Source organism: Amblyraja radiata, chromosome 2 (assembly GCF_010909765.2).
Source record: "Amblyraja radiata isolate CabotCenter1 chromosome 2, sAmbRad1.1.pri, whole genome shotgun sequence".
NCBI lineage: Eukaryota > Metazoa > Chordata > Chondrichthyes > Rajiformes > Rajidae > Amblyraja > Amblyraja radiata.
Genome location: NC_045957.1, coordinates 5,758,365 through 5,786,308, shown reverse-complemented (window position 1 = coordinate 5,786,308; position 27,944 = coordinate 5,758,365). Strand labels below are relative to the sequence as shown.

The 27,944-nt window shown below is 49.2% G+C and overlaps 1 protein-coding gene across 4 annotated transcripts; it reads right to left on the bottom strand.

Moving 5' to 3' along the window:
• Positions 1 to 696: 696 nt before the first annotated feature.
• LOC116985919 (leucine-rich repeat-containing protein 14-like) lies at positions 697 to 23,861 on the bottom strand. 4 transcript variants are annotated; one of them, XM_033041053.1, is made up of 5 exons: positions 23,727 to 23,861; positions 18,132 to 18,507; positions 15,672 to 15,713; positions 5,310 to 5,951; positions 697 to 2,560 (listed from the first exon to the last, which is right to left on the bottom strand). In XM_033041053.1, exons 2-5 carry the CDS (start codon positions 18,455 to 18,457, stop codon positions 1,987 to 1,989), a joined length of 1,584 nt encoding a protein of 527 aa, XP_032896944.1. In that variant the 5' UTR covers positions 18,458 to 18,507; positions 23,727 to 23,861; the 3' UTR covers positions 697 to 1,986. The 4 variants fall into 4 exon arrangements, with proteins under 4 accessions (XP_032896944.1, XP_032896938.1, XP_032896952.1 ...); XM_033041047.1 differs by having other exon boundaries at positions 23,722 to 23,855; XM_033041061.1 differs by lacking the exon at positions 23,727 to 23,861 and adding an exon at positions 22,197 to 22,277.
• Between the last annotated feature and the right edge of the window lie 4,083 nt (positions 23,862 to 27,944).

Sequence of the window (27,944 nt, the reverse complement as noted above, 5' to 3'; positions counted from 1 at the left end):
AGCTTTCCCCCTTCCCACCGCAATCAGTCTGAAAAACGGTCCCAACCAGAAAGGTCGCCTATCCATGTCCTCCAGAGATGCTGCCTGACCCGCTGAATTGCTCCAGCACTTTGCGAACCACTCAGCAAAACTCGAAATATACCAGGCACAAACGGTGAGTTTACCAATACATTCAACGCCCAGTCTCCACTTATAATTTTACTCTTTACAATGACAGGCAGCAACTTACCAAGCTGCCATGCAGCATCCAGTTGCGCAAGAAGGAACTGCAGACGCTGGTTTAAACTGAAGAAGACACAAAATGCTGGACTAACTCAGCGGGACAGGCAGCATCTCTGGAGACGAGGAATGGGTGACGTTTCGGGTCGAGATCCTTCTTCAGTCTGAAATGTCACCCATTCCTTCTCTCCAGAGATGCTGCCTGTCCTGCTGAGTTACTCCAGCATTTTGTGTCATGGAGCATCCCTCTGTTCACCTAGCAAGGTGAAGATCAGATTATAGGTAACAGCTCTGCGGTTATTGTTGTAGATAGCTAAACTGATTTGGGACACATTAAGTTAATTCTCCAAGCTTCACATACATTTGTGAATTTTAGCGCTATTTACTTACTCAAGTCCATAAATTGTTTGGGTTTTCTGCGGAAAATTGACATAGTGGTGGGGCAGAACACTGGAAACATAAACTTATCACATCCACTTTCATTTTAGATGGCAGAAACCAGTGTAATTCTTGTTCAATCAGCTCCTCAATATAAATTCAATTTTACAGATATTCCTCCATTTCCCAATCTACGGAGCAACTCAATACTCTCCTTTGGACTTCGATAGGATACCTCCTGCTGTAACTAGCACCTCGCATTTGAACCAAACCTACTAATGAACTTTCAAAGGGGAATGATAAACAGAACTTCCTTGAATTGAATTCTCCAATTTTAAGTAACTACAAACCCACTCCTCTCACTCCTTCCCTGTGCCCCACCTAGGCTTGCACTTATGTCTCCCCCCCCTTCCACTTTTATTCCTTCCTCTGGCTTCACAATTCGCAACTGTTCAATCCTTTTGTTTCACACCTTCTGTCTTTCATCTCTGGCCTTCGTCCAACCATCTTACAATCAAATCCCCCCTATTACATGTATTCACCTTTAAATGCCACACTTTGTCCTACCCCACCTCTCTTCCAGCTTTCTGGCCCCCTCCCCCTGCAATATCTGGAGAAGGGTCCCGACCCGAAACGTCACCTATTCATGTTCTCCAGAGATGCTGCCTGACCCACTGTGTAAGCCATTTAAGCTTAAGTCAGTATATTATAGCCATGTCTAATATTTCTAGTTCTTATCTGTATGTACGCTTGTAGGTGGGATTTGATACGTAGAGGGATGTATCTAATTCGGGGGAGACTAGCACAGACTCATAGATTGGGAGTTAGTTTCACCTTGAGGGATGGTGAGAACAACAGTTTTTTACCACAGTAACGACCGCACGGTCACAACCGTACTGTCTGAAGCAGAAACAATTAATAAGAGGGACAAGTTATGAAGTACTTCTTTGTTTTGAACTACAATAAAGACTAATTAATCAAGAGACAATGACTGGAGGGTTCGTTTTTTGCTCTATGCTATCTGTGAATGCGGCCAGTACATAAGCTATGTCTCCACCATATCACCGAGGAGTAATGGCTATCGGTTGGACTTTGAGTAGGTATAGAAGCTACACTGAGTTACTCCAGCACTCTGTGCCTTTCTTTGTAAACCAGCATCTGCAGTTCCTTGTTTCTACACTCCCTTAAGCTTGGCACACCCTGTATGTACAGACTAAGCTGAGGAAGGCATCAAATAAATTGGTTCATCCTTGCTGCTTCCTTGGAGAGGTGTCAACAAAATTAATCTCTATTTGACATTTGTGAATATATAAACATTCATGTAAATTGCATGTGTCTCAAACGCGTTTAATACAAGTTGTCCTCGTTGTTAAAAATGGAGAGTTTGCTTCAGTACAACTGCAACATGTCAAGTGAGAAGTCATTGTAAAGCTCAACCGTGGTGACAATATCGGTTCTCACTGCCTTTAAGCGGATCTCGTTCAGCTCTGCATCAACCCGACTGAGCTTCTGCTGGTCGATACTGTAGTCGATAAGGTCGTAGGTGGAAGGGGGCCAGGGCAGTCCTTCTTCGTAGCAGTCAACCGGGATAGGGTGCACGACAATTTTGAGAGATGGCAACTGCACGGCGGTGTGAAGCAGGGACTTGAGGCCCTGGCTGGAGATGGGGTTGCAGAAGCAGCTCAGGTACTGGAGCTGAGAGCACAGCTTCAGAGCGGGGAGGAACGAGGTGAGCTGTCGGTCCATCACCCTGCACTCCATGATGTCCAGGTACACCAGCGAGGTGGAGGCCTGCTGCAGAATCTGGCAGAAGGGGTTGAGGAGGACGTCGGACAGGTTGTTACCACTCAAATCCAGCTTCCTCAGGAAGGGGGCGTGATGGCTGTTGGCCAGGTAGGTTGCATCTGCTGGAAGAAGGTAGCAGTATGGGAGCTCCAAGCTTTCCAATGGCTTCTGCAAAACACTGTTTGAACCAAATCATATATATGTTTCATAAAAACAATTAGTCATAGTCACACAGCACAAAAAAAAGCTTTCATAAGTTCATACTGTAAGTCACAGGAGTAAAGACTCAGCCTCTCCATAAAACCATAGGACATAGCAGCCGAACTAGGCCATTCGGCCCATCAAGTCTGCTCCGCCATTCAATCATGGCTGATCTATTTTTCCCTCTCAAGCCCATTCTCCTGCCTACTCCCAGTAACCTTTGCCACCAGACCTTACGGCTAGGTTTAGAACTCTGCACCTATAACAGCTTGGATTTTAAAATGGTGCCAAAGCAAAGCGACTCTTAAAAACTATCTCAGTGTTCTATTCCTGTACACTTAATCTAGGATTGTGCTTATGTATAGTAATCCTTTTACTCAACTGCATGTAAAACATAATTTCACTGTACTTCAGGACATGTGAGAATAAAGTACCATTGAACCTTTCCCCAGAGATGCTGCCTGACCCTCCTGAGTTACTCCAGCACTGTGTACCACTCAGACTAATCTCTGATACTTGCATGCTTTAGACGTTGATCATCAGGTCCAGTATCTTATGAAGCTCAATTTTTTCTCAACATTTCTCTGAAGTACTTTAGTTTAGCTTAGTCTAGAGATACATCGCAGAAACAGGCCCTTTGGCCCACAGAGTCCGCACTAACCAGCAATCTCTGTACATTGACACTATCCTACACGTACTAGGGACAATCCACACTTATAGTTATACCAAGCCAACTAACCTGAACGTCTTTGGGGTGTGGGAGGAAACCGAAGATCTCGGAGAAAACCCACGCAGTCATGGGGAGAACGTACAAACTCCATACAGACAAGCACCCGTAGCCAGGATCGAACCCAGGTCTCAGGTGCTGTAAGCGCTGTAAGGCAGTAACTCTACCGCTGCGCCACCATGCCACCCATTGTAAAACATTACATATACACATTGTACATTTTGCACATTGTGCAACATCTTAATGTATCTGAAGGGGACACATTCAGTAATAGAGCAACAGACTAAGAAATAGCTTCTGCTGTGTTATCAGACTGCTGCTCGCTCCTGATTCTCCAACATTGCCGCCATTAGATTTTTCTCCTGTTACACAAGGTGTTTGTCTTGATTGTACAGTATTGTACTGTATAATATAGTACCGTATTATCCGTAGAAACAAAGAACTACAGATGTGGTTTTCAAAAAAAGAGACCCAAAGTGCTGGAGTAACTCAGTAGATCAGGCAGCATCCCTGGAGAACATTAATAGATCACCTCACCATGCTCTCCAGGGATGCTGCCTGACTCGCTAAGTTCCTCCAGCACTTTGTGTTTTTTATAGTATTATCTGATTTAATTGGATAGCACGCAAACAAAAGTTTTACACTGTTCCTCAGTATATTTAACAACATTAAACATTAGGTCTGAGATAATGCGCGGAATCAGGCCTTTCAGCCCAAGTCCGCACCGACTAGCCATCCTCGCACATGAACACTAACCTACACACAGGGACAATTTACACTTATACCAAGCCAATTAGCCTACAAACCTGTACCTCTTTGGAGTGTGGGAGGAAACTGGAGATCCCGGAGTACACCCACGCAGGTCACGGGGAGAACGTACAAACTCTGTACAGACGTACCCGTAGTCAGGATTGAACCCGAGTCTCTGGCGCTGTAAGGCAGCACCTCTACCGCTGCGCCACCATGTCCAACTATCCTCAGCATGGATTCTGATGAAGCTCTATGAATCTAAACCTCAATGCTACTAGACCAATTGTGTATTTTGATACTTGTTACTGGCTCCCATCTACAAGAACGTATTCTACTTGTTATTTACCAAATTAAAGGCTGTAGTAGCTCTGTTAAGAGAGCTCTATAATATAATTTACAATTGAGATTGCCACCGCCTTCATACAATACTTTCAATGGGAGCAAGAACGAATTTCTCTGTACTTCGGGACATGAGAAAATAAAGTACCATTGAACTATTCTCCAGAGATGCCGCCTGACCTGCTGAGTAAAGGCCCTGTCCCACTTTCGTGTCCTTGGCACGCAAATTACGCGACCTTGTCATCGCGTTGATGCTCATGGGCATCGTGTGGCCGCGCGGGGCTGGTCCCACTGAGAAGCGCGGAGGGGTATGGAGTTGTGCGCGGTATCTGACGGCCAAAGTGGGACAGGCCCAAGACCCTGGCGCGATGCAACGCCTCACCTCCAACAGTAGCAGAAGCAGGCAAACGATCGTCAAACTCGGCCTGGGGCTCATGGCCGTTGCGGTCCGGATCTGCCCCCACTCCTACTCCCAGAGCGGGGCCAAGAAAATTGAAGATAGACACAAAATTCAGGAGTAACTCAGCGGGACCGGCAGCATATCTGGAGAGAAGGAATGGGTGACATTTCGGGTCAAGACCATTCTTTCAGACAGAAGAAGGGTCTCGACCCGAAACACCACTCATTGCTTCTCTCCAGAGATGCTGCCGGTCCCGCTGAGTTACTCCTGCATTTTGTGTCCATCTTCAAATGACGTCACGCGCTCCAGACGGCTGTGCGGGCACATGATGACGCGCGCGACCGTCGCGCCTCAACGTGACGATGAGGTCGCGTAATTAGCGTGACAAGGACACGTAAGTGGGACAGGGGCCTTACTCCAGCACTGTCCCACTGAATCATTTCTGATACTTGCATTCTTAAGCCTTTGATCATCAGGTCCAATGGGGGGAAAATGACATCAAACACTTACCTCAGCAGTTCCCGGATCCTTCCAGATAGTCGGGATGATGCCAGGTTTAACTCCTTCACGTTAGGCAAGTGTCTGAACACGGACACCATACTTTGGAAGGACTCCTCCATCTCGGAGGTCATGTGCCTTACGTCGATGTTACTGTAGGGGAGCTTCAGGCTGATCAGGTTCTCGAACGTGGGCAGGTAAGGGAACACTGAGCTGAGGCCGCTGAGACCGAGGTTGTTGTAGCGGAGCTCAAGCTTCCTGAGAACCACCGCGTCCAAGAGCTCCAGGATACTGATGGTTTTTTTGGCAGATAGCTCTTCCGCGCGAAGGTCCCGGCATTTCAGGCACAGGGGGGAGCTTTTTCCCACTAGTAGCGCGTCCTTTACTGTCCCGTAAGAGTTACTCGTGACAAAGAGATTGGCGTGGATCTCCACACTCAACTGGCTTTCGAATGCTCCTTCCAAAGGACTCCCGTTCTTGCCCTTCCTCCGCTTCGATGAATTGTACTCATCCCTCCTGCTAGTCCGTGAGATTTCAATGCAGGCTTTCGCCAAGGCCACAGTACGGGACCATTGGCCTATGGTGTCTGCATCTTGCCTGTCTCCATCATCTTGCAGTCCCGTTAGATCCACAACACGGAGTGGTCGATGCTTCCTGTGGGTGAAGGATGGAAACCATGAGACATATTTACGCTTCAAACGGCCTCGCTGTTAACAATTCGACCAGCTAATTAGTCATACAGTCTATGAGGGGATATCGCAAAACATTATGTTTTGTGCTAAAGCTTCTAAAGCAGTTCTAAGGAACTGCAGATGCTGGTTTACAACAACAAAAAAGACAAAGTGCTGGAGTAACTCAACGGGTCAGGCAGCATCTCTGGACATCAATAGGTGGTGTTTTGGGTCGGGATCCTTTTCAGACTGATTATAGGAGGGGGGAGAAAGGAGGGGCAGGACAAAGCCTGGCCAGTGATAGGTGGATACTAGTGAGGGGTGGTGGGGGGGTTCATAGACAGATGGTTGGACAAAAGCCATTGATGAAAAATCAAAAGGTATGAGAATTGGACAGAAGTGCGAATTGTGAAGCCAGAGGAAGGAATATAGGTGGAAGAAGCAGAAAGAGGAGAAGTGGCTGCTAGTTCAGGTGGAAGTGGAGGGGAAAAAGTTGTTTGTACGCATGTTAACTAAAATTTGAGGTCAATGTTAATACCGTTGCGGTGTCAGCTACCCAAGCAGAATACGAGGTGCTGTTCCTCCAGTTAGTGTGTGGCCTCATTCTGGCAATGGAGGCGGCCGAGGCCAGAAAGGTCAGTGTGGGAATGAGAAACAGAGTTAAAATGATCAGAAACCAAGAGATCCAGCAGGCCATGGCGGAACGAGCGCAGGTAATGAAACAGGTAATTGTGGCTCTTTATTGAATAAAAGTGCAGAGTGAGTGGTACTTCGGCGAGATAGTGGGGAAGCTTTCAGAAATGATAATCAAGGAGAAATAATAGTTAATAGCAGGTGGGAGTTTCAACATAATAATGGATCACCAGCACAAACATGTGAAAGGCAATGTGTTAAGGGGGCGACTGGAAAATCTGAAGAGAATGCAGTAGATAAAGTCTCTACATTTCCAGAAAGCACTTGAATACATAGAAACATAGAAACTAGGTGCAGGAGGAGGCCATTTATTGTGATCATGGCTGATCGTCCCCAATCAATAACCCGTGCCTGCCTTCTCCCCATATCCCTTGATTCCACCAGCCCCTAGAGCTCTATCTAACTCTCTCTTAAATCCATCTAGTGATTTGGCCTCCACTGCCCTCTGTGGCAGGGAATTCCACTGGGTGAAAAAGTTTTTTCTCACCTCAGTCTTAAATGGCCTCCCCTTTATTCTGAGACTGTGGCCCCTGGTTCTGGACTCGCCCAACATTGGGAACATGTTTCCTGCAACTAGCTTGTCCAGTCCTTTTATAATTTTATATGTTTCTAAAAGATTCCACACAAGAGGCAGAATTGAATCCAATGGAATAAAAGGGTTAGTGACAGTATAAATGAAAACAGTCTCAAGATCAGAAAAACATGGTATTTAAGAGATTCTCACTATATACCCCTCTCTGGGTTTTGTATTCCTTTATCAAACCCACATGTCTTTGCAATGTGGGAGGAAAGCCGGAGAAAACCCATGCGGTCACAGGGAGATGGTGCAAGCACCACCGTAGACAGCACCTGTAGTCAGGATTAAATCCAGGTCTCTAGTGCTGCGCCACTGTGCTGCATAATTTGTCCTTCTGTTTATCAGAACTTTAAAATAACTTCTGTTCTCTGAAGCTGCAAAGCTCCTATATAAAATGGTCCACATTACAATTAAAATCATAGCTTGTTCTAGTGCAAATTATAATTAAATTTTGCATTATTTCATTTCTTCACTGCAACTGTGCCTGAGTTCAGTGGAGATTCACCACCAATAATGTTTGTAAATCAATATAAGACTGTTTCCACGCTGTATCTCTAAACCAGGGGTCGGCAACCTACGGCCCACGGTCCAGATCCGCCAAGTAACCCAAAATCATCCGACCCCGCAGGCGGTTTTTTTTCCCAATTCGTTTTCGCGACCTGGGAACTGCTGCAGCCAGTCCTGGGGCTCGCAGGCGACCTGGGAACTGCTGCAGCCAGTCCTGGGGCTCGCAGGCAACCTGGGAACTGCAGCTAGACCCGGGGCTCGCAGGCGACTTGGGAGCTACAGCCAATCCTAGGGCATGCAGGCGACCTGTGCGTTACAGCCAATCACGGGGCACGCAGGTGACCTGGGAACTGCAGCCAGTACGGGGACGCGAGGGATCTGGGAACTGCAGAAAACTAATTGTAAAACATGTGAAAACTAATGCGAAAAACAACACCAAGTGTCACATTAGTTAGTATGTATTATTACTAATATGTAATATTAGTATGTATTATTACTAATTACTAATTTAGTTAGTATGTATTATTATTACCTCCATTTATTAACTATGGTGATAGATGTGGCCCGCCATCCGCTCACAGACATGGGTCCTGGCCCCTATGCAGAACAAGGTTGCCGACCCCTGCTCTAAACAAAACTAATTCAACTACAGAATGCCAGTACTATATTCATAAGCAATTTACAGTGAAAGACATTAATCCTTATAGTGATTAAATATAAACGTAATCTCTTCTAGCTGCATCCTCGTGATTTATTGAAACTCAACTACTTATTTCCTTCATAATAATTTGTAACAGATGGTATGCTGCACAACCTGTCCCCAATATATCTACTTGGATAATCTCCTTAAAGCTGGACTCCAAAAACAAGCATGCAGAGTATTAGTGCACAGTAATGTCATGTTTGATTTAGCAGGTCCATACCTCTGTTTGTTTTCACCAAATAAGGAAAATGTCAAAGAAATGAAACAAATGGCTAGCATCTGCCCAAGGTGGGCAGAAATGCTGGAGAAACTCAGCGAATGAGACAGCATCTATGCAGCTAAGGAAATAGGCAACGTTTCGGGCCGAAACCCTTCTTCACAAGGTGCTGTTTTTTAGACTCAGCATGGATTGGTGAAAAATCCAGATTACAGCATAAACAGTGGCGGGCTGGGTCTAAAAATATTGGTTGCCAGGAGACAAAGGGGGCCCACTTCATCAGGGGCCCACTTGATATAGGGGGCCACTTGCCATCGGGCAAGCTGACACCCTGGCCAGTCCGCCACTGAATTGAATTGAAAGATACAGCCTGGAACCAGGCCCTTCGGCCCACCAGTCCACACTGACCATTGATCACCCATTCACATTAGTTCTATGTTATCCCACTTTCTCATCCACTTCTTGCACACTAGAGCCCTTTTTCAGAGGCCAATTTACCAAGTGGGAGGAAACCGGAGCACCCGGAGAGAACCCACGCAGGGAGAACGTGTAAAAACACCACAGAGACAGCACCCAAGGTTATGATTGAACCCTGGTCTCGGTAAAACCCGGTAAAACAATGGCTCTCCCAAATGCGCCACACTGGGGATTGGTGCAGGGGCCCTATGTGTTTTCAATCTACATCTGTGATCTAAAAATGAATAGCGTATGCATTATACCCACATTTTCTGGATAGAACAAAACTACATGGCAGCATGGGCTATGAGAGGATGCACACAGATTTCAGGGGGGGGGGGATATAGGTTAAGTGAATAAATAGAGAAACTTAAAATAGAATATTGAAAAATCTTTAAGATGACATCCCTTATCTGCACACCCACCTGATAGTAATGTGTAGGAAAGAACTGCAGATGCTGGTTTAAACCGAAGGTAGACACAAAAAGCTGGAGTAACTCAGCGGGACAGGCAGCATCTCTGGAGAGAAGGAATGGGTGACGTTTTGGGTCGAGTCTGAAGATACATCACCCATTCCTTCTCTCCAGAGATGCTGCCTGTCCCGCTGATTTACTCCAGCTTTTTGTGTCGATCTTCAATTGAATGGACTTGAACCTCCCAATTAAATAACCTGTTTAATAATTCTTTTTTCAATAGATACTCTTGCAATTGTATTAATTCATAAAAACAGTCCCACGAGTTTGAAACCTAAACAGCAATAAAATACGATGGAGAAAAGTAGTGGGGGTGTCTCTCTTCCCCAGTTATATTAGTTGGGTTTTTTTGCTTTCCGAAGTCTCCCTATCCCTTATACCATTGGCGTACTGATGGTGACAGCTGGTAAAAGGGTGCTCTACCAGTTCCGCTCAGTTTTGAAGGCAAGGAACATTGAACGGTACAGCACAGGAACGGGCCCTTTGACCCACAATGTTTGTGCCAAATAGCAGTGTGTTGGGGTGTCACCCTCTGATTCTCCCTTCCACTCTCAGAAGAGCAGTTGAGATCAAAAATGAGGGATCGCAGTTGCAATGTCTTACTACCCTGGTGTTGGACAACAAGCATGCCACATCGCCATAACTACAAATCTAGCTAATAATTCTACCAGCAGGCTTATTGCATTACGCTTTGTGAGGCTCTATAGGGCGCTGGTCAGGTCACATTTGGAGTATTGTAAGCAATTTAGGATAGGATAGGATGGGTTCTTTATTGTCATTATAACATGTAAACATGTACAACAAAATTAAAAATGCCAACCAGTCAGTGCACCATTCACACATTATCTAAAGCTAACGATACGTAAAAGAGAATATCTGAAATAAACAACTAAAATAAATAATATGAAAAAAACAAGTATAAACACACAACCATACATTCTTCTGTCGATTGCACAATCCGTATGTAGCACACCTGTGCTCATTTGGTGGCTATATTAAGTGTAGTTATTGCTGTGGGATAAAAACTGTTTTTGAGTCTGTTTGTCCTTGTCCTCATTGATCTGTACCGTCTGCCTGACGGCAACAGTTCAAACAGGGAGTGTCCGGGGTGGGAAATGTCCTTTATAATGTTCTGGGATTTCTTGAGACAGTGGGAACTGTGTAGGTCCTCCAAGGTGAGGAGAGGGCAGCCGACAATCTTCTGGGCGTTGTCAATAGCCCTCTGGAGCGCTTTCCTCTTAGCCGCTGTGCAGCTGGTGTACCACACGCATACACAGTATGTTAGGATGCTCTCTATGGAGCACCGATAAAAGGGCAGCAGCAGTCTCTGAGTGATGTTGTTCTTCCTGAGCACCCTCAGGAAGTGCAGTCTCTGCTGGACCTTTTTCAGCAGCGCAGAGGTGTTCACGTTCCATGTCAGGTCCTCCTCAATGTGGATTCCCAGGAAGCGGAAATCCGCCACCCTCTCCACACAGTCCCCTCTGATGATTAATGGTGTAATGCCCGTTTTCTTCTTCCTGTAGTCTATTATGAGCTCCTTGGTCTTTGAGGTGTTGAGGAGCAGGTTATTCTCTCCACACCATACTGTCAGCTGCTCCACCTCATCCCTGTAGGCGTACTCATCCCCCCCAGAGATGAGCCCCACCACCGTGGTGTCATCCGCGAATTTGACAATGGTGTTACTGTGGTGGGCGGGGGTGCAGTCATATGTGTAGATGGTGTAAAGCAGGGGGCTCAGCACGCAGCCCTGTGGAGAGCCGGTACTGAGGCTGAGGGCCGTGGATGTGTGATGGCCCACTCTGACTCTCTGGCTGCGACCCGACAGGAAGCTATTTATCCACTTGCAGGTGGAGTGTGGAAGTCCCAGGTCCCCCAGTTTGTCCACCAGTTTGTGGGGAAGGATGGTGTTAAAAGCAGAGCTGTAGTCCACAAAGAGCATCCGCATGTAGCTCCCCCGCTGCTCCAGGTGGGACAGTGCAGCATGGAGGGCTGTGGCTACAGCGTCCTCTGTGGATCTATTCGCTCTGTACGCAAACTGGTGGGGGTCAAAGCTTCGGGACAGGAGTGATGTGATGTGACCCCGGACCAGTTTTTCAAAGCACTTCATCACCACTGGTGTGAGTGCGACTGGCCGGTAGTCATTGAGGCTGGAGATGTGGGTTTTTTTGGGCAAGGGGACTATGGTGGAGGACTTCAGACAGGGTGGGACAGTGGACTGGGCCAGAGACTGGTTGAAAATCCTCGTACAGACTCCAGCCAGCTGGTCTGCGCAGTCCTTCAGCACGCGACCAGAGACGCCGTCGGGTCCAGCAGCCTTCCTCGGATTGATGGCCCGCAGCGTGCGCCTCACCTCATGCTCCTCTATCTTGAGGGTTAAGCTGCTGTGGACCATGTGGTGTGATGTGGCTGTCTCGGGTGGCTCCACTTCAAAGCGAGCAAAGAAGAGGTTCAGCTCCTCTGCCAACGAGGCGTCACCTTCAGCAGCTTCAAGGTTGGTCTTGTAGTTGGTGAGATACTGGATCCCCTGCCACACCTGCCTGCTGTTATTACTGTCCAGGTGGTCCTCTATCCTCCTCCTGTAGTCTGATTTGGCCTCTCTGATGCCTCTCTTCAGGTTAGCTCGGGCCGTGCTGTATAAAGCCCTATCGCCAGACCTAAAAGCGGTGTTCCTGTCTTTTAACAGCCGCTGGACCTCCCGGGTCATCCAGGGTTTCTGGTTGGGGTAGACCCGGATGCGTTTGTCCACTGTGACAGTGTCCATGCAGCTTTTAATGTAACATAGTACACTGTCTGTGAACACCTCCAGGTCCTGGTGTTCAAACACATCCCAGTTGGTCCAGTCGAAGCAGTCCTGCAGCTGCTGAGAGGCACCATCAGGCCAAGTTGTGATGGTCTTTGTGATGGTAGGAGCAGTTTTCCTGAGGGGGGCATATGCAGGAATTAAAAGCAGGGACATATGGTCAGACTGGCCCAGGTGTGGTAGTGGTCTAGCCCTGTAGCCCAGCTTGATGTTGGAGTAGACCTTGTCCAGTGTGTTAGCTCCTCTTGTAGCACATTTAACATGCTGATAGAATTTGGGGAGCATTGCCTTCAAGTCCGCATGATTAAAGTCCCCTGCTATGATGTGAACAGCGTCAGGATATGTGCTCTGCTGGCTGCTAGTGCTACCATACATATGTCCGATAGCCGAGTTAGCATTAGCATCCGGTGGTATGTATACAGCAGTTATCATGCCGACAGTAAACTCTCCAGGGAGATAAATGGGCCTGCATTTAACAGTCACATGCTCCAGGTCCGGGGAGCAGTGACTGTCCACAATCACTGTGTTAGTACACCAGTTGTTGTTCACGTACACACAGAGCCCTCCTCCTCTGCTCTTACGGAGTCTCTTGTCCTGTCATGACGCTGTGTGGTGTAACCTGCTAGCTCGATAGCAGAGTCCGGAATGAATGAATGAAGCCAGGTCTCCGTGATCAACAGGATACAGCTGTCCTTCACGGCGTTGTTAGCTGCAGTCTGTAACCTCAGTTCATCCATCTTGTTAGCGAGGGATCTGGCGTTCGTGAGAAACAGGCTGGGAAGCAGTGGTTTGAGTGGCTGCCTCTGTAGCCTGGCTAGTGCTGCAGCCTCGCTTTTGCCTTCTCTCTCTGCGCCGCCTACGCCTCCTCCCCGCGGGGATGGTAATCCACGGAGAGCCGGGGCTCCTCGCTATGTCCACCGGGATCTTGTGTGAATGGACAAACTCGGCTGTAACACTCCGCTCGTGACCAGCTCCAATCCTAAGACGATCATGCTGGCCGTAGACGTTGTTCGCCCGACAGAAAGTACACAGGACAAAAAAACAACACGTACACAAAAAGCACGAAGCACTGACCGAAAGAACATTGAGCTGCCGCAGCTGTGGGCACCACATCTGAGAGAGGATGTGCTGGCCCTGGAAAGGACCCAGAGGAGGTTTACAAGGATGATTCCAGGAATGAGTGGGTTAACATGATGAGAGTTTGACAGCACTGGGCCTGAACTCGCTGGAGTTTAGAAGAATGAGGGGGGGACCTCATTGAAACTTACCGAATAGTGAAAGCCCTGGAGAGAGTGGATGTGGAGAGGGTGTTTCCATTAGAAACATAGAAAATAGGTGCAGGAGGAGGCCTGGAGTGGTTGCGTTCGGCTCTTCATTGTGATCATGGCTGATCGTCCCCAATCAATAACCCGTGCCTGCCTTCTCCCCATATCCCTAGTTGGAGAGTTTAGGACTAGAGGTCATAGCCTCAGAATTAAAGGATATTCCTTTAGGAAGGAGATGAAAAAGAATTTCTTTAGTCAAGGGTGGTGAATCTGTGGAATTCTTTGCCACAGAAGGCTGCAGATGCCAAATCAATGGATATATTTAAAGCTAAGCTATATTCTTGATTAGTACGGGTATCTAGGGTTATGGGGAGAAGGCAGAAGAATGGGGTTAGGAGGGACAGATCAGCTATGATTGAATAGCGGAGTAGACTTGAAGGGCCGAATTCAGCTCCTACCACTTATGATCTTATGGCACAGCTCCAGCAACCCAGAGATTCAATCCTGACATCTAACGCTGTCTAAATGGAGTTTGTGTGTTCTCACTGTGGTCATGTGGGCTTCTCCTGGGATCCCTGGTGTCCTCCCACATTTCAAAGACATGTAGGTTAATTGGCCACTGGAATGGTTGCATTTGGAGGTGGGGGGGGGTTGAAAGGAATATGGGGGATTGGTGTAGATGGGGGCTTGATGGCTGCCACGGATTCAAGGAGCCAAAATAACTGTTTCCATGATAACTGACTGTAAAGCATCCAGAGGGATCAAGCTGCACACAGTAATTTTAATGGAGAATCTTGTTGTTCCTTTTTGTGTCAAAGAGCTGCAAGCTTTTTAACGCACTCCTTTGCACTGATGAAGTGGATGCATTTCAACAGCAGCAAAACAGGAGACAGAATTCTGCACTGGCATAAACACCAGCCACCGTTCAATGTACAATTCAGCAAACAAAGACACATTTTCCATTCTTAGATCCCATTCTTCAAGTCGAGTGTGATTGCAGTGAGGGATGAATGACATAAACTGAAGTGGTCAGGAAAACTAACTGGGCATGAAACTGCCAATTACACCGTCCCATTGCAAGCAAGTCTGCTAAAGGAGTCAGAATTCTCCCAGAGACACCCCCAGGATAGAGGGAAGGCAATCACTCTCACACAGGAATGTATGGAGACTTCTGTGTGCAAAGGTAGCTCCACGAACTTCCAAATGGCTGCGGTCATAAAGACATTAACCACATGAACAGGCCCTTAGTTCCACCGAATCAGCACATCATTCCCATGTTTATTCACCTGGGTGGCACACAGTGGCAAAACTGGTGGAGCTGCTGCCTCACAGCGCCAGAGACCCGGGTTCAATCGTGACCTCAGATGCTGTCAGCGTGGCGTTTGCAAGAATTCCCTGTGACCGCATGGGATTTCTCCGGATGCTCCGGCTTCCGCCCACATCCCAAAGACGTGTGGCTTTGGGAAGTGTGGGTGTGTAGGTTAACCTGGACTGAATGGAGGTCTTGGCATTGCGGGAATGCCTGCTATTATCCCACAGGGCTGTTCTGGAGAATCCAGGGGTGATGGGAAGAGCCTAGATATATCCCTTGAGGCTGTAGTGAGGATTTAGAGGGTTTATGACTCCTTCCACTGGGAGACAGAAAGTGGCCAATGACTCTCGCAAGCAGCACACGACCATTAGATTGGGTATCCAGTCAAAAAATCTCCTCAAAAACTCTACAGGTAGGGACAAGGTCGACATAGATCATTGAGAGTACACAAAAATGCTAGAGAAACTCAGCGGGTGCAGCAGCACCTATGGAGCGAAGGAGATAGGCAACATTTCGGGCCGAAACTCCTGTTTCGGGCTGAAACGTTGCCTATTTCCTTCGCTCCATAGATGCTGCTGCACCCGCTGAGTTTCTCCAGCATTTTCGTGTACCTTCGATTTTCCAGCATCTGCAGTTCCTTCTTAAACACATAGATCATTGAGATTTCTTTCTCGTACAAATTTAAGAACATATGCTGTACCTAAGCTTGCAATTGTCCTGAGATGTTGATGCTTTTGATTTTCTGCAAAATAATAAAAATGCAGTTAACAATTCCAGCTTATCTTTTCCCTGCCGCCTGCAATTCCTCCCCTAAACTCAGCAACGTACCATGAGCTCCCTCCGTTATACCCATCTCCCGCACCCACTTCTAAGAATGGACACACGCTGACCAAATAGATAATGATAGAGTGCACTCTGATTTGCCAGAGATCAGCATGAAACAAGACTTTAAAAACACGTGGATTTATTTTTGGGGCGGGGGGGGGGGGAGGGGTAGGGCAAGGTCAGAATTCCTATTTTATTACATCCCATTCTGCATTCTCCCTCAACATCTTAAGTGGTGAATCTGTGGAATTCTTTGCCACAGAAGGATGTGGATGCCAAGTCACTAGATATTTTTAAGGCAGAGATAGATAGATTCTTGATTAGTACAGGTGTCGGAGGTTATGGGGAGAAGGCAGGAGAATCGGGTTAGGAGGAAGAGATAGATCAGCCATGATTGAATGGCGGAGTAGACGATAGGCCAAATGGCCTAATTCTACTGCTATTCCTTAAGACCTTATGATCAGAGCTGGGCTGCTGTTGGGATGTAATCAGCCACTTCAAGGCTGTAAGCGGCCCACATTCTTTTCCCTCCCATCCACTCCTCAGCAGGGCACCCGACAGTCATAGAGCAGAACAGGATGTGATTCCACTTTCTAGCAGCTTCACGCATCAATGAAGTGAGCCAGGCCATTGGGAACACACGCGAGGCTTCGGAGGCTCAATCCAGCGCTAAAAACGGAGATTTTAAAATCGGGATCACAAAAACTTGGGGGGATGTCCCCCACCTCACAAAACATGGGGGGGGGGGCGTGTCCCCTCTGGCCCCCCGGGTTTTCCGCCCCTGGGTAGAGGCATCTAAAATTAGGCCCTATGGGGCAACTGTTTCACACGGAGGCTGGTGGGGGACGTTGTGGAGGCAGGTACAGCCACAGTTAGACATGTACATGGCTTGGAAAGGTGTCGAGGCTTATGGGCCAAACACAAACTAGCTCAAATAGATATCCTATTCGGCATGGACGTGTTGGGGAGAAGGCTATGTTTTCCTGGTGTTTGACTCTATAGCCGACATCCAACTTAGCTGGTGGTAAACTCTTCAACCTCTCTGATTTGGTTTTGTTCAAACCACTCAGTTCCAGGGCAATTAGAGAGACACTAAGGAACTGCAGATGTTGGAATCTTGAGCAAAACACAAAGTGCTGGAGGAACTCAGGGGGTCAGGCAGCATCTGTGGAGAGAATGATAGGCGACGATTTGGGTCGGGACTGTATGTGCGTTATCCATTCAAATCATACCATACGCGAGTACAAATCAGATCAAAGTGTGAGATGTTGCATTTTGTGGTCAAACCAGGGCAGTACCTTTGCAGTGAATGGTAGAGCCTTGGGGAGTTCTGTAGAGCAGGGAGATCTAAGAGTACAAGTACACAGTTCCCAGAAAGTCCCGACCCAAAATGTCGTCTATTGAGTCTGAAGAAGGGTCCCGACCAAAAAACGTTGCCTGACCATTCCCTCCTAAGATGCTGCCTGATCCCCCTGAGTACCTCCAGCACTTTATGTTTTGCTCAGTTTGAAGAAGGGTCTGCCTGACCCACTGAGCCTCCAGCACTTTGTATTTTGGTCCAGGGCAATAAACACCAGTTTTGCCAGTGACGCCCACATCCCGTGAATGAGTTTGAGCAAGTAAATGATTGGCCTCTGGGTAGTGTTGTAGAGCAGAGGGATCTAGGAGTACAAGTGCATGGTTCCATGAAGGTGTAGTCGCAGGTAGATAAGGTGACCAAAAAGGCTTTTGGCTATTTGGCCTTCATCAGTCAGAGTATTGACTATAGGAGTTGGGAGGTCAGGTTGCAGTTGTATATGATGTTGGTGAGACCGCATTTAGAGTATTATGTTCAGTTCTGGGCACCATGTTATAGGAAAGATATTGTCAAGCTTGAAAGGGTTCAGAAAAGATTTACGAGGATGTTGCCAGGACTAGAGGGTGTGAGCTATAGGGAGAGGTTGAGTTGGCTGGGTCTCTATTCCATGGAGCGTAGGAGGATGAGGGGAGATCTTATAGAGGTATACAAAATAATGAGAGGAATAGATCGTGTAGATGCACAGAGTTTATTGCCCAGAGTAGGGGAATTGAGGACCAGAGGACATATGTTCAAGGTGAAGGGGAAAAGATTTAATAGGAATCTGAGGGGTAACTTTTTCACACAAAGGGTGGTGGGTGTATGGTAGTTGAGGCTGGGACTATCCCATCGCTTAAGAAACAGTTGGACGGGTACATGGATAGGACTGGTTTGGAGGGTTATGGACCAAGTGCAGGCAAGTGGGACATGTTGGCCGGTGTGGGCGAGTTGGGCCGAAGGGCCTGTTTCCACACTGTATTACTCTATGACTCTAAGTACCTGGTGTTAGGGATTCGATTCTGCCGCAGCTCGTTGATGAGATAGTCCTTCACTCCCATTATCACTGCCTGTAAGCACTGTTTGTTGGGCTTCTCGCGGATGACATCGCGGTCGCAGTGTTTGCACCTCTTCAGGATGGTGGAGAAGTTGAGGACACTGAAGGGCCACCTCTGCACCACGTCACGCAGCACCAGTGTCCGCAGGTCCAGGAAGGCCGCTTTGAACAGGACCGGGTAGATCTCGCGCGGGATGTAGTCCAGGGCTTTGCGTGTCGAGGCGTGGTCCGAGATCACTTTCTGCGCACAGAAGAAGACCAGAGAATGCATCCTTCCGAACAAACAGTCCAGACCAGGATGGTGTCACGCTCAAGGGATGGCTGCAGCAAGGGATGGAAGGTGGAGAAAGACAGTCATATTGAGCAGTCATAGAGCAGGGAAACAGACCCGTCACCTGAAACATCTATCCCCTGGTCCTTGATTCCCCTACTCTGGGTAAAAGACTGTATTTACTTCATGATTTTATAATTCCCATCATGATTTTATCATAAGGGGAAACACAACATATTTTTTTTACAATTGCTTCTGTTGACTTTTTGTATCTCGAACAGGGCAACGGGATATGATACAAGTGTATCTGATCCCAAATGAACTGTGATCAACTACCCAATGAAACAATGCTGGAAATGAAATTGGACGTAACAATTTCTATAAACGCACCATGGAATTATGCTGTGCAACCTGGCTTGGCAACAGCTCTGCCCAAGACCACAAGAAATTACAGAGTAAAGGGCCTGTCCCACTTTCACCACCTAATTCACCTTTTTTACTCGTGAACATTTTTCATCAGCTAGAAAAACGCCCCGACCTACTTGATGCCACGAGTACCTATGACTAGCATCACGACCTACCTACGACCTCGTGACGACCATGCTGCGGGTATGAGTCAAGGGCAAACTCGGCAGAGGTCGTGAATTAGGTCGTGAAAGTGGGACAGGGGCTTTACAGGTGGAGCCCAGACTATCACGTAGACCGGTCTTCCCTCCCCATCAACCTCATCTATGCTTCCCACTGCTCAGGAAAGCAGCCAGCATAGTCAAGGACCTCTCTAACCCAGGTCATTTCCTCTCCTGTCGGGCTGAAGATAAAAGAGCTTGAAAGCATATACCATCAGAATCAGAAACAGCTTCTCTGCTGTTAATAATCTCTTGAAAGGATCTCTCATCAGCCAAGGATGTTGTCTCAATCTCCCAATCTAACTTGTTGCAGCCCATGGATTTAAAAAAAATCTACGCATCTCCGTAGCTATGACATTGCAATGCTGTAACGCTATATTCTCAACTCTCGCAACTTTGATCTTTGCTGGAGTACTGGTCTATGGCCAGTACTTGAGCACGAAACCAGGCTCTTCAGCCCGACTCATCCACACCGACCAACATGTCCCATCTAAAGCTAGTCCCATTTGCCCATTTGTGGCGCACATCCCACTAAACCATTCCTATATGTATCTAGTGCCTTTTAAATGTTGTTATTGTACCTGATTCAATTACCTCCTCTGGCAGCCCATTCCATACACCCACCACCCTCCGTGTAAAAAAGTTGCCCCTCAGGTTTCTATTAAATATTTCCCTTCTCACCTTAAACCTATGTCCTCTGGTTCTCAATTCCCCTGCCCTGGGTAAAAGACTCCGCGCATTCACTCTATCAACTCTCCTCATGATTTTATACACCTCTATAACAACACCCCTTAGTCCACTGCGCTCCAAGAAATAAAGTCCTAGTCTGTTCAATCTCTTCCTATAGCTCAGGCTCTGGGGTCTGGGCAACATTCGCGCGATGGAGGCCTTCCCGAGTTTCCGCGAGTGCGGAATCAGGAACCTTCATTGAGGACCTGAAGGCTCGGCAGACCACAGTACCGAGAAGGAGCCACTGGATATGTCGTATGCGATGATCAATGGCCAGTAGGAGGGTGAACCGGGGTATTGCCTCCAGGGCCTTCAAAGCCGCTGCAGAGGGTGCTCCTGGCTCACAAATATGGCGAGACAAGGAGGGGGAGGTCAGATCGCGGGGGGCTAATCCAGTCAAAGGTGCCGGAGGAAGGCCTTGCAGGAGCCTGGGGCTTACCAGGATCGGGAACTGCACCAGTAGACCGAACGCATGGGTGGACCGGACTTTGAAAATGGTGCCAAAACATGGCGGCACCCGCATGTGTAAACATGCAAAAATAATTTCACTGTGCAGTTGCACATGGGGCAAATAAAGCACCATTGAATATCCTCGTAAATCTCCCCTGAACTCTTTCCAGCTTAATAATACCCTTCCTACAGTAGAGTGAATACAGTACTCCAAATGTGGCATCACCACACCCTTGTCCAACTGGTAGACCTACTGCCTCACACACCAGTGCCCCGAGTTCAATCCTGACCTCGGGTGTCGACTGCGTGGATTTTACATGTTCTGCCTGTGGGTTTCTTCCCACATCCCAAAGACGTGTGGGTCCGCCGTTTAATTGGTCTCTGTAAATTGCCTCTAGTGTGTAGGGGATGGATGGGAGAGTGGGATAGGATGCAACTCATGTGAACGGGTGATTGATGGTCAGTGTAGACTTGGAGGGCCGAAGGGCCTGTTTCCATGCTGTATCTCTAAAGTGTAATATAACATGCAAACTTCTATATTCAACACCCTGACTGATGGCCAGTGTACCAAAAGCCTTCTTCACCACCTTATCTACCTGTGATGCCACTTTCAGGGAACGATGTACCTGTACTTTTAAATCCTTCTGCTCTACAACACCCCACCCTCCCCCCTTTGCCCCACCATTCACTGTGAAGGTCCTGCACTGGTTTGACTTCCCAAAATGCAACCCCTCACATTTATCTGCATGTGTACTCATGTATGTTCTGATTTGACTGGATAACACACATACAAGTTCTTTCCACTCTGTCTCACTTTACGTGACAATAATAAATCAATACCAATAATTGCACATTACAGCTCTTTTGACTAAAGGAGCAATTCAATATCTGCTCTTAAACTGTGGCAAATGTGCAGTGAACAACTAAAAAGATAACATGTAATCTTTTGTCAAAACATTACCTCCTCAATGGTCACTATAAATCTCAAATCAACTGTTTCTGGCTATTTGCAGTGCTGCAGTTTTAGGGTTATCTAAAAAGAGGAATCCTCAACGAATGCTCCTAAATGTGCAAAATCCTTTGAGAAACACTTTCTGACCAACTTTCAGATGAGGTGCTGAACACAGTTGTCTGTGCACCCATGTCAGTGAGGCTGTGATTGCAAAGAACAAAAAAAAACTGGATGTGTACAAAACTACGCTGTTTCCTATTTTACAGTCTTGACAAAACCTCAAAAGTACATTTGTGGCTATAAAGCACAGTGGGGTATTCTGAAGTTGTGACAGGTGTGCTGGAGGAATCATTTCTTTTTATTTCCACTCACAAAAGCTGTTGGAGGAACTCGGAGGGTCAGTCTTCCAGTTCCCGAGGAGGGAATTGGCTAGTTGTTGTTTTAGGTTGAGACTCTTCATCAGGACTGTATTGTGTAATTGTCTATCCGTGATCACTATTTTCATGCTAAATATCTGACTCTCACAGTACATACAGATCGGATTGTGGCGGCAGCCATGACCGATCTGTATGTGTGTCTGTGTAAAACGGCACTTGTGACAAGGCTTGTCCTCGATCACAGCTTTTGAGTTAAGTCAATACAAAACAAGAGGGAACAAGATGCTAATTTCCTAGTGTGAAAATGACCATAACTTTAATACTCAAGATATGAAAATGAATTAGGTAAATATTAAAGGGTTTTTTTATGCTTTATCTGATGGGATAAATTACAGGCTTGATTTTTAAAATCTCAAAATTTAGTAACATTCCTAGTATCAGCAGTCTTATGTCTCTCCTTATTTCCTTTAACTACTCGTGTAATTCTATTTGCAAAGTTAACTGGTTCAACCATAAACTGTCCGGGCAGTGTTTCCTGCTGTCTCTAGATTTCTCAATTGCAGCCATCATCCTTTATCAACTCTGATCCATTTCTGACCACTCACCAATTTTGCTTAATTCATGTCAGAGTGGATCTGTGACCATTTCCACACCTGCCTGAACTCCACCCTACAGTCAGGAGGTGGCTGTAGACTGGCTCCCCTGTACCCCCCCCCCCCCCCCCCACCTCCAACCAACCTCCTCCTGGGATTGTCCTCGTTTCATCATCCCAGAGGGCTCTCCTCATCCCAGTTTCAGCTCCCCTCCCAAGACCCAGGGCCTCCCATTACCCACCTCCTTCACACGGGAAAACCCACTCCTTCCTTCCACTCCCATGTTCCTAGGGACCCCCACACCCTTCACCCGAGGAACCTCCTTCACACCAGGTCATCCACAGCTTCCTCCCACCCCCTTATCCATAGGACCCCCCCTCATACTGGGAAGAACCCACCCCCTCACACTGGGGAGGACCCCTTACCAGCTGGACTCCCTCTACCTCCACATTCCCCTCCTCCCTCTGGGACCCACCCACCCTCCCTCAGTCAAGGGTCTCTCTCACACGGGGCATTGAGAGCCTCTGTCACGCTGGGGTGGGGATCTGTCACGCTGGGGTGGGGGGGGCTCTGTCACCCTGGGGTGGGGATCTGTCACGCTGGGGTGGGGATCTGTCACCCTGGGGTGGGGGGCCTCTGTCACCCTGGGGTGGGGAGCCTCTGTCACCCTGGGGTGAGGGGGCCTCTGTCACCCTGGGGTGGGGATCTGTCACCCTGGGGTGGGGGGCCTCTGTCACCCTGGGGTGGGGGGGGCCTCTGTCACCCTGGGGTGGGGGGGCTTCTGTCACCATGTGGTGGGGATGTCACCCTGGGGTGGGGGGGCCTCTGTCACCCTGGGGTGGGGATCTGTCACCCTGGGGTGGGGGCCTCTGTCACCCTGGGGTGGGGGGCCTCTGTCACCTTGGGGTGGGGGGCCTCTGTCACCCTGGGGTGGGGGGCCTCTGTCACCCTGGGGTGGGGGGCCTCTGTCACCCTGGGTGGGGGGCCTCTGTCCCCATGTGGTGGGGATCTGTCACCCTGGGGTGGGGGGGCCTTTGTCACCCTGGGGTGGGGGGGGCCCTCTGTCACCCTGGGGTGGGGATCTGTCACCCTGGGGTGGGGGGGCCTCTGTCACCCTGGGGTGGGGATCTGTCACCCTGGGGTGGGGATCTGTCACCCTGGGGTGGGGGGCCTCTGTCACCCTGGGGTGGGGGGCCTCTGTCCCCATGTGGTGGGGATCTGTCACCCTGGGGTGGGGGGGGCCTTTGTCACCCTGGGGTGGGGGGGGCCTCTGTCACCCTGGGGTGGGGATCTGTCACCCTTGGGTGGGGGGGGACTCTGTCACCCTGGGGTGGGGGGGCCTCTGTCACCCTGGGGTGGGAGGTGGGGGCTACTGGCCGCTTCAGATCCCCAAGCCCTGCCTAGGCCTCTCCTCCAGCCCAGGTCTGTCGCCCTGCACCTCCCTCCCTTCCTGCCCCCTGCCGGGCCCCGCGGGCAGCCCGGGCGCAGTGAGTGCCCCCGCCTGCCCTGCCCTGCCCTGTCCCGGGGCCGCCCGCACCTTGCCTGCTCTCCAGCCGCGGCTGAGACTCGGCTCCGGGAAGGTCAGCGCGGAGACTCCATGGCGACCGGCCGTTGCCATGTCCTGGGGAGGCCGCGCCTGCGCACAGCTCCGCCCCTCTGCGGATTGTGGCGTCACCGCCGCGGGCGGCGCAGCGCGAGGGGGCGGCTCTGGCCCGGAGGACCGACCACAGCGCCGCCTGCGCCTGGAGGACCGACCACAGCGCCCCCGGCGGCTGGAGGACCGAGCACAGCGCCGCCCTGCGGCTGGAGGACCGACCACTGCCTGGAGGACCGACTACAGCGCCCCCGGTGGCTGGAAGACCGATCACAGCGCTGCCCACGAATGAATGAATGCTACTTTATGATCACGTGACACAGTGAGATTATTTGCCCTGCAAACAGGAGTATGCAGAGTCGCCACTTACAAATGTTTCAAATGGTCCCCCTTTGTTCTCTCGGCGGTCCCATCCTCGACCGCCGGCCCCCACACACATCATCGCTCAGAGGCACAGATAGGGTAGAGCAAAGATACTAGTGGAGCGGTCTATCTTGCTCCTCTAGTATCTTTGGGGGAGACAGTCAGAACATTTTTTTCACCAGTGTGGAAATGGCCAACACCAGAGGGCATAGCTCTTAGGTTAGAGTGGGAAAGTTTAAATGAGATGTGTGGGGCAAGTGCCTGGAACTCGCTGTCGGGGGTCGTGGAAGCAGAAGCGATAGTGGCTTTACTTTTCATCTCAGGGTTAGAGATACAGTACAGCGTAGAAACAAGCCCTTTGGCCCAGCGAGTCGGCGCCGACCAGTGATCACCCCGTACACTAGCACTTGGGGGAGTCCAGAACCAGGGGCCATAGTTTAAGAATAAGGGGTAAGCCATTTAGAACAGAGATGAGGAAAAACAGAGGGTTGTGAGGCTAGAATTCTCTGCCTCAGAGAGCGGTGGAGGCTGGTTCTGTCGATGCTTTCAAGAGGGAGTTAGATAGAGCTCTTACGGATAGCGACATGGAGAGAAGGCAGGAACGGGGCACTGATTGTGGATGATCAGCCATGATCACATTGAATGGCGATGCTGGCTCGAAGGGCCAAATGGCCTACTCCTGCACCTATTGTCACTATCCTACTCTCTACAGACAATTTACAGAAGCCAATTAACCTACAAACCTGCACGTCTTTGGTGTGTGGGTGGAAACCGGAGCACCTGGAGAAAACACATATGGTCACAGGGAGAACGTACAAACTTCGTACAGACAGCACCCAAGGTCAGTATCAAGGCTGCCAACATTGGGTGAGAGTTGAGAGTGAGAAATTGCGAGGGAGCGTTGCGACCGGGTGGGGGGGGGGGGGGGGGGGGGGGGGGTGGATGGGAGGAGGGTGTTCAGGTTTTTTGGGTTATGGCCCATGTGCCGTAGGTTGCTGAACCCTGCCCTAGATGTTTGGCCTCATTGTGGTCCTCCCCACGTTTTACAACCGATTCACCTGGTTAGTTTTATCTCCGGCTGCTTCATGTTGTCGGCGGCTGCACATCCAACCAAGAAAGAAGAGAAGAGAAGAAATGCGACGTCACTCACAGCCGCCAACTGACGCGCTTCCACAGACTGCACAGATTGTTGTGATATGGCGCAAAAAGACAAACTGTGCAGGGACTGAAGACAGCGTGAGAATTCTGTCATCAGCGTGAGAATTGGCTGAAATGCGTGACTCTCACGCTCAAAGCGCTTAAAGCTCAAAGCGTGAGAGTTGGCAGCCCTGTCTAAGGCCAGGATGTGACAACAGACGCACAGGAAGACACATACACAAAGGAAGACGCACACACACACAGGGAAACAGACACACACACACACACACACACACAGGGAGACAGACACACACACACACACACACAGACAGACAGACAGACACACACACACACACAGGGAGACAGACACACACAGGGAGACAGACACACACACACACAGGGAGACACACACACACACACAGGGATACACACACATACACACAGGGAGACACACACACACACACGGGGAGACACACACACACACACAGGGAGACACAGACACACACACACAGGGCCACACACACACAGGGACACACAGGGAGACACACACACACAGAGACACACACACACGGAGACACACACACAGGGAGACACACACACAGGGAGACACACACATACAGGGATACACACACACACACACAGGGAGACTCAGACACACACACACAGGGACACACACACACACAGGGACACACACACACACACACAGGGAGACACACACATACACACACACACACAGGGAGCCACACACCCACACACACACAGGGAGACACACACACACATGGAGACACACACACACACACACACACACACACACAGGGAGACACATACACAAAGGAAGACGCACACACACACAGGGAGACAGACACACACACACACACACAGGGAGACAGACACACACACACAGAGACAGACACACACACACAGGGAGACAGACACACACAGGGAGACAGACACACACACACACAGGGAGACACACACACACACACAGGGATACACACACATACACACAGGGAGACACACACACACATGGGGAGACACACACACACATACAGGGATACACACACACACAGGGAGACACAGACACACACACACAGGGATACACACACACAGGGACACACACACACACACAGGGAGACACACACACACAGAGACACACACACAGGGAGACACACACACAGGAAGACACACACACACACACAGGGAGACTCAGACACACACACACAGGGACACACACACACACAGGGACACACACACACACTCACACACACACAGGGAGACACACACACACACAGGGAGACACACACACACAGGGAGACACACACACACACACACAGGGAGACACATACACAAAGGAAGACACACACACGGAGACACACACACACAGACACGCACACAGGGAGACACACACACACACACACACACACAGGGAGACACACACACACACACACACACACAGGGATACACACACACACACACACATTTTCATTCCCCCCACCTCCAGCTACCCTCCCCTCCCTCTTGCCTCACCTCCTCTTTTCCTCCCCTTCCCGATTTTTTCTCATCGGTTCTCCCTTCTCCCCTTTCTCCTTCCTTCCTTCATCCCCTTTCTACATTCCCCCCCTGTCTCTCTTTGCCTCCATCCATCCCTGTTTTATCTCTCTCTCTCTTCTCTCTCTTCCTTCTCCCCTCCCTCTTTCCACAGCCAAACAATGGGGGAGTCTGGCGGGCACGGTGTAGCGTGGATTGGCGGTGCTGGCGCTGCCGTGTGAGTGAAGGCAGGCAGGAGGGAGGGAGCGAGGTTGCCGCAGCAGCCGGAAGCGCAGCGCTCGCAGACGGCTCACAAAAGCGCTGACACCCGCTGCCCGGGACCGACGCGCTTCCCCAATCCGTGCAGATCGCTGTCATTCGGTGCAAACTTGAGACAAACTGTGCAGGGACTGAAGACAGCCTGTCAGCGTGAGAATTCTGTCTTCAGCGTGAGGGCGTGAGAATTGGCTGAAATGCGTGAGTGTCACGCTCAAGGCATGAGAGTTGGCAGCCCTGTTCCTGGCCGATGCTGTATCTCTAAACTAAACTAAACTGCATCTGCCATTCCTCGCCCACCATCACAGTTGATCAAGATCCCACTGTAATCTTAGATAACCTTCGTCACTCTCCAATATAGTGTTAGAGTGTGAAGGAACGAACTGCAGATGCTGGTTTAAACCAAAGATACACACAAAAAGCTGGAGTAACTCAGCGGGGCAGGGCAGCATCTTTGGAGAGAAGGAATGGGTGACGATTCGGGTCGAGACCCTTCTTCAGACTATCATCTGCAGAACTTCCTAATTATGCCACTTACCTTCACATCTCGAGTCTTACACATGGAAACGGGTCCATCAGCCCGACTTGCTGATGCCGACCAACATCCCATCTACACTAGTCCCACCTGCCCACATTTGGCACATATAATCTAAATAATTTATAAAAATAAGAATAAAGAGGGCCCAGCAACGATCACCTGTGGCACACAACTTATTACAGACCTCCAGTCTGAAAGTCCACCCTCTCCCACCGCCCTCTACCCTCAAGGCAATTTTGATAATGGCAAGATTCTTAACAGCATTGATGTACAGAGGGATCTAGAAGATCAAATCTCCTAGCTTCAAAACAATTTTGTATCCAAT

Coding starts and splice junctions, on each gene's coding strand:
- LOC116985919 (XM_033041053.1), bottom strand. CDS start 18,457: ATGCATTCTCTGGTCTTCTTCTGTGCGCAGAAAGTGATCTCGGACCAC. Junction 5,952..15,671: donor CAGGACAATTGCAAGCTTAG/GTACAGCATATG, acceptor CTTCACCCACAG/GAAGCATCGACCACTCCGTG. Junction 2,561..5,309: donor AGGATCCGGGAACTGCTGAG/GTAAGTGTTTGA, acceptor TGGTTCAAACAG/TGTTTTGCAGAAGCCATTGG.